At 33.3% G+C, this 6530-nt stretch overlaps 1 protein-coding gene across 1 annotated transcript; it reads right to left on the bottom strand.

The window, feature by feature from the left end:
• Positions 1-607: 607 nt before the first annotated feature.
• Positions 608-1174, bottom strand: LOC133098104 (double homeobox protein A-like). The gene has a single exon (XM_061200812.1). It carries the CDS (start codon positions 1172-1174, stop codon positions 608-610), a length of 567 nt encoding a protein of 188 aa, XP_061056795.1.
• Positions 1175-6530: the final 5356 nt, after the last annotated feature.

The raw sequence follows: 6530 nt of genomic DNA, 5'->3' as shown, positions 1-6530 counted from the left end.
GCAATTCCAGTCAAAATCCCAGCAGGCTTGTTTTTTTAACCAAATGACTAGTTGATTCTAAAATATATATGTGAGTGTGTGTGTGTACGTGTGTGTGTCTGTGTGAGAACCTTGAACACTTTTTTTTTTCACATAACAAAAAACACATTTATTGCTCTTATCACAGAAAATCCCAAGGGCTTTAGGAGTTCTGTACCAGAAAAGATGAAGACCAATATTTATTTCTTATCAAACATCACAATACCACACATGTATTGATGATTTTTGCCTGAATCAGTCATTACTATGATGACTGAAAACTGATATTAATACATTTATTTTCATTGTCCTCAAGATCTGCTGAACTCTGGAGCCAGGCTCAGTCAGTAGGGTTGTGTGGTGTTTTTAATCTGCCTCTGCCTCTGCCTCCTGAAGTCCTTTTTACCATCTCCAGAAGGCTCTGCCTCTGGAGAAGCTGAAGGTATGTTTAGCAGGGTATGTTCCCAGGAAGGCTGAAAAATTTGGATCCCAGGCTGATGACATAAAATACACTGAATCTGTCTCCCTTTTCACCCTGTTCTGACTCCAGAGAAATAAGATAGTTGTCTCTAATGAGATTGGTGCCATTCTACGTACTTTCTATACCTTCAAGGCTCTCATCGCAGAGATCTTGTCCCTGGTTTTGTCTTTGTTCTAAGCCCTCATTAGCTTCCTTTTTTCTTTGGATACAGCAACTAGATCTGTGATTTTGAAACCAAACTTTAACTCTTGACTCTGAGACCCCAATTTCTTTTGCAAGTTTCTCTATGGAATCTCTCCCAGGATAATTGTTGCCTATAAATGCCTTGTTGAGGGTGTGTAATTGGGAGCAAGTGTACTTGATGCGAGGCTGTCTGTCATTTCTACTTTGAATCTTCTCTTCAGCGTGATCTCGGTCTTGGCTTGATTCTAAGTGCTCCTCAGGTTCTGATTTTTTCTGGAATCCATGCCTAGTTCTTCGATTCTGAAAGCAATACTGGATTGTAAACTCTTTGGTGTTAGTTTCTAAAGCAAGTCTTTGTCTGGAAGCATAACCTATGTCAGGGGTTTTGTTGAATGTGTCAGTGAGGATTTTCAGATGATCTTCTGTGAAGCTGGTGCGTCTGCCTCTACGCTTTGTTGCTATGGTCTTGTTTGAAGAGTTATCTTGGGCCATGTTAGAAGAGAGTCATGGAGTCTAAGGATTTGTATAGGAGCCCAAATCAACTTTTAAAAGAAGAACAAAATTATATGACTATACTAGCTCACTTCACATCATATTATAAAGCCATAAATCAAGATAGTTTGGTGGTGGCATCAAGATAGGCAAATATATCAGTAGAAAGGAATATGAAGTTCAGAAGTGGATCGACACATCCATTTTTGTCAATTAATATTTGACATGGCGTAAAGGCTATTCAATGGAGAAAGCAAGAAGGTTTTTTCTTTTTAATACCAAATGGAGATAGAAAAATTGTAAATCTATTCTGAAAAAGGAATCTAAGTTTCAATCTATACAGAAAATAGGAACGTAAGTTTCAATCCACAACTTGAGCCAAATACAAAATGTAAATCAAAATAGATTTCAGGAATACATGTGAAAACTTAACTATAAATGTTCTAGAAGAAAAAATAAGGAGAAATCTTTATGACTTTGGGTAGCTTACATAATCTATTATCTAATAAAGATCTATTATTTACCAGATAATTTAATTATCTACAGATTATCTAGTATTAGATTTCTTACATAAAACATTACAGTATAATCCATCAATAAAATAAAATTGGATAAATTTAACTGTTAATTTTTTGTTTTGCTTGAGAAAGACACTGTTAAGAGAATAGAAAAGACTAGCACAGACTAGACTGCATTATTTATTTTTCTTCTACACAAGTAGTTTTAGATTTCCCTGAGTTGTTACTACAAACACATTTTCACATTTTCATCATTTATGGTTAAGTGTGAACATTCCTGACATTTCTACTCTTTTAAAGTCATATTGATTAAAACTCTGAGGCACATAACCATAGGATTTTATGACATCTCTAGAGTTTAAGCCTTATCATTCTTTATTTACACTTACTCACTATAGTTCAGCAGATTCCCTTGCTGGAAGTCTGGGTATAAGATGTCTTTGGCAGTAATTGATTCCAGAATCAAATGCCAGATTTATATTGATTATTACCATGAAACCACTTATGATATTTCCTATAATATGTTAATTTTGTATGGCATATCATGCTAACCAAGAATAATGAGAAGTGACAGCCTGTCTGGCTCAAAGTGATTGTTTCATCTCCAATATAGTGAAAAATAACAGCTGTCACTGCTGTAGTGAATTAGGTAATATGGCAGGACCAAGGAGTTTGGATTAAACCAAGGCTATAGGTCAAGGTTAGAAATGGCTGTGAGAATGGTGTATCATATGTTATGACTTATTAAATTGTAGTTAAAAAATTAGCAAATAACTGTTTATTATTAATTTCAAATAAATCAAATGCTTATTGATACTGTTTTCAATATTGTTTCATGACCGTATCAGATGTTTTGCAGGTAGTTGGAATGGTGATTATCAAACTAAGTATTTGCATTTATGTTCAACAAGAATAATGTACTAATCTTTAAGTGTAGGATGATTGTTCTTAATAAAGATTAATAACATTAGGCATGAAATAAACCAATAACCATTATCCAAATAAGTATATCTTGTATTCTAGACAGTGATTGTAGTATAAATTAAAAAATTTAAAGTTTTGGAATTCAAATTTAAATTTGGAATTCAGGCATCATCTCTTCAGTCTAGGGCTCCCTTATGTCCTCAAACAGAAATAGGGCTCCTTAGTCCATGCCACTCTTTTAACATATGTTAAATTGTTTTGAAACTGTCTATCTCCTATACTTATTTGAGACCCCCTTGAGAAAAAGGATTTTGTGCTATTTTGTTAAATGTTCATAGCATTTAACACAATTCCTGGGACATTTTCTCTAAAATAAATAAACATACATCCAGAACCTGCCAAAGGGGGGATAAAGTAAAGAATTCTAAAGGTACTTGAAAATGTAATACTAAAATAATTATTCTATGAGTAATTGAGGACTTCTAGAAGAGATATACTGAGGGTATTTTCTAATTAGTACAAACTGATTGTATAAGTTAATACAATACATTGATTTTGGATATGATTATGTGCAGAAACAAGGAAAATAAAAACAAACAGAAGTCAAAATACAGGAAAGTGTATTATTTAAATATAAATTCAGGAACACCTGTTCTCTCAGGGATAAAAAGCTGCAAGACAATGCTTCCATTCTAGTAATAAAATAAGCTAGTCTATTAAATCGTTGGTTTTGAGCCCAACAGATATCTGAGGTCACAAGGTAAGCATGCTAACTGAATTCCAAAGGTTGATAAACATCTATGTGGAGATTAGGCATACAAACAGATTCACCTTTGTCAGAACATGAATAGGAGTCCATCATGGAAGACAGTAAGAAGAAACAGATGAATTTTTTTTTTTAATCTTAGAGAGAACTAGTATGACATTTTAAAGTCACTGGAAACCTTGACTACAAAGTTAATCTGCACCTTATTATTATTTTTCCCCAAGGTCTCATGAGAAACAATAATGTAGGGCTGGAGACTTGATAGACTACTGCCCCCCATGGTGCAAGTCTGCAGGGCTTTCCAAGATTTGAAGGGGAAAAGGAAAATCTGAAGACCCCTAGAAGCACTAGAAGACTCTATGTTAGTATAAGGTAACTGGTGAGTACCAGGGAGGAAAGTCATCAGCATACTGACCTTTCTCTGCTACAAAGCAAAGATTATCATGGTAACAATTCAAGAAAGATTCCCTTATGGCTCTGATACAGGAAGGGGACTAATAGTACTTGTGAAATATACTCCAAGCACCTTCTTCATAACAAAGGTGTAATCTTCAGAGCCTTATTCCACCTGGGGACAGGGCATTTCTCCCATTCTAGCTCAGTGTAGCCTTGAGAGTGGAAAACTAAGAAACACTTGTTAAGGTTACAGCCAAGGACACATAGACTCATTAAAATAATGAAATTTAATCAAAATATTTTAGAACGCTTCCCTGCCCCCACACCTTACCACCAAACCAGCAAGACTCCAGTGTAATAACAGTGGACTACAGACCAAAGAGCTGTGAAACACAGATCCACTTGGAGGATAAGTATTTAGGGAAGTCCAAAGTTAACAGGGGAGACAAAAACCAAAAAAACTAGATGAATTTGAAGTCTCTGGCTCTCATAGCTAACATTACAAAATAGCCCAACTCCTAACTAGATTTACATAAAGACCTAATTATACCTCAGTCTCTGTTACTCAGTAACCATGTCCAGCTTTGAACAAAAACAATTATAAGCCATCCTAAGAGGCAAGATGAGGCAAAGCAAACATGAGAACCAGACTGAAATATGACATAAAACTATTATCACAAATTTAATTTAAATATCATTTATGTTAAAAAATATACACTGTACAATAATATATAGGTAATCTAAAAAGACAGAAACTCAAAAAAATCTAAAACACTTTAATTTTTTTAAAAACATTGTAAAAAGTTTGAAAAATGCCTTTGATGGATTTATAAATAAAGTAGACATGTCCAAGGAAAGAATCAGTGAGCTTGAAGATAGGTTAACAGAAACTTCCCAAACTGAAATACAAAAAGAAAAACTGAAAGAAAGACAACAGACAGAACATCCAGAAACTAAGGGACCATTTCAAAAGCTTAACATAAACATGACTCTCCAGAAGAGAGAGAATAGAGCAGAACAAATACTAGAACTAATAATTGTAAAGAGTTATCTAAGGTTAGCAGACATTTGGTCCTTTCCAAAATGTCCATAAGATATTTGTCCACGTGAAAATGTCCTTGAAGTTTGATCCTATCTAAAATGTCTATGAGCATTTTTGGTTCATTCCAAATGGTTTTGGACAGAACCAAATATCAAGGACTTTTCACATAGACCAAATGTCTTATGCACATTTTGAACAGGTCTAAATATGATTAAATGGTAAGTACCTTTTGGCATGGTCCAAATGTCTTATGGATGTTTTAGACAGGACTAAATGTCCTGCAAGTATTTTCCAAAGTTAACAACAAACATCAAACTACAGTTCTACAAAGAACATCAGGCAGAATAAGTACCAAAAAATTCTGCATTAGGCGTATCATAATCAAAATGCAGAAAACCGAAGACAAAGGGAAAGTCTTGAAAGAAGTTGAACAGGTAACAAAAACCACCCTACCTATACAGAAAAAAAGGAAAAGAATCGCAACCAACTTTATGTCAAAACCACGCAATCAAGAAGAAAATAGAGTAAAATATTTAAAGTGTTGAAAGAAAAACATCCACCAATTTAGAACTCTATGTCCAGAAAAATTATTTTTCAAAAATGAAAGATAAATAAATCCTTTCTCAGGAAAAAACAAACAAAAAAGGATATTCAAGGCTAGCAGACCTGTCCAGAAAGAAATGGCTTCTTTTTAAAATTCCCATGGAGAAGGAAAATGATATAGATCAGAAATTTGTATCTACATAAAGAAAAAAATAGCACTGGAAAATTAATAAATGAAGATACATATTTTATTTCTCTATTCTTAAATTTATCTAAAATAACTATCTGTTTAGGTAGTAATAAAAATATATTGCGTATTCATAACATGTGACTAAATGAAATGAATGATGCAATGTTACAAGGGACATGTGAAGTAGTATTGTGTTATTTTAAGACAGACTTAAAAATAGTTAAAATATATATTGCAAAATCTAAATCAACAGCTAAAAGTACTATATAATTGATATGCTCAAAAAAGAAATAAATGAAATCATAAAATATTCAATTAAAAACCATAGAAAAAGTAGAAATAAAAGAAACTAGGAGTAAGTTAACAAAGATAAAGCAGTTACAAGCATGGCAGACATTAATCCAACTACAGCAATTATCACTTTAAGTGTGAATGATCTAGATAAACTGATTAAATACAGAGATTGTCAGAGAATATGAAAATCAAGACCCAACTATATCTGTTGTCTAAAGAAACCCACTTCAATTTTAAGGACTCTATAAAGACTCACATATTAAAAGAATTGAGAAAGATGTACAATGCTAATACTAATCAAAGAAAAGCTGAAGTAGCTGTACTACATTCAGACAAATCTGACTTCAGAACAAGGACAATTACGGGGATTAACATGAAAATTACATAATGATAAAGGGGTTAATTCTCCAAGAAGCCACAACAATCCTAAATGCATATGCACCTAACAAAAGAACTTCAAAGTTCATGAGGCAAAACTGCTAGAACTACAGCAAGAAATAGACACATCCACTATTATAGTTGGAAATTTTAATACTCCAATTTCAATAATTGATAAATCAAGCAGTTATAAACTTACTTAGGATGCATTTGGCTTGAACAGCATTTTAAAAATGATTCAACAGATATTTACAGAATACTCCAAAAGGCTTGCAGAACACACATTCTTCTAAAGCCCATGTAAC

The sequence above is a fragment of the Eubalaena glacialis genome, chromosome 9 (assembly GCF_028564815.1).
Source record: "Eubalaena glacialis isolate mEubGla1 chromosome 9, mEubGla1.1.hap2.+ XY, whole genome shotgun sequence".
Taxonomy (NCBI): domain Eukaryota; kingdom Metazoa; phylum Chordata; class Mammalia; order Artiodactyla; family Balaenidae; genus Eubalaena; species Eubalaena glacialis.
This window is presented reverse-complemented; position numbering and strand designations above follow the sequence as displayed.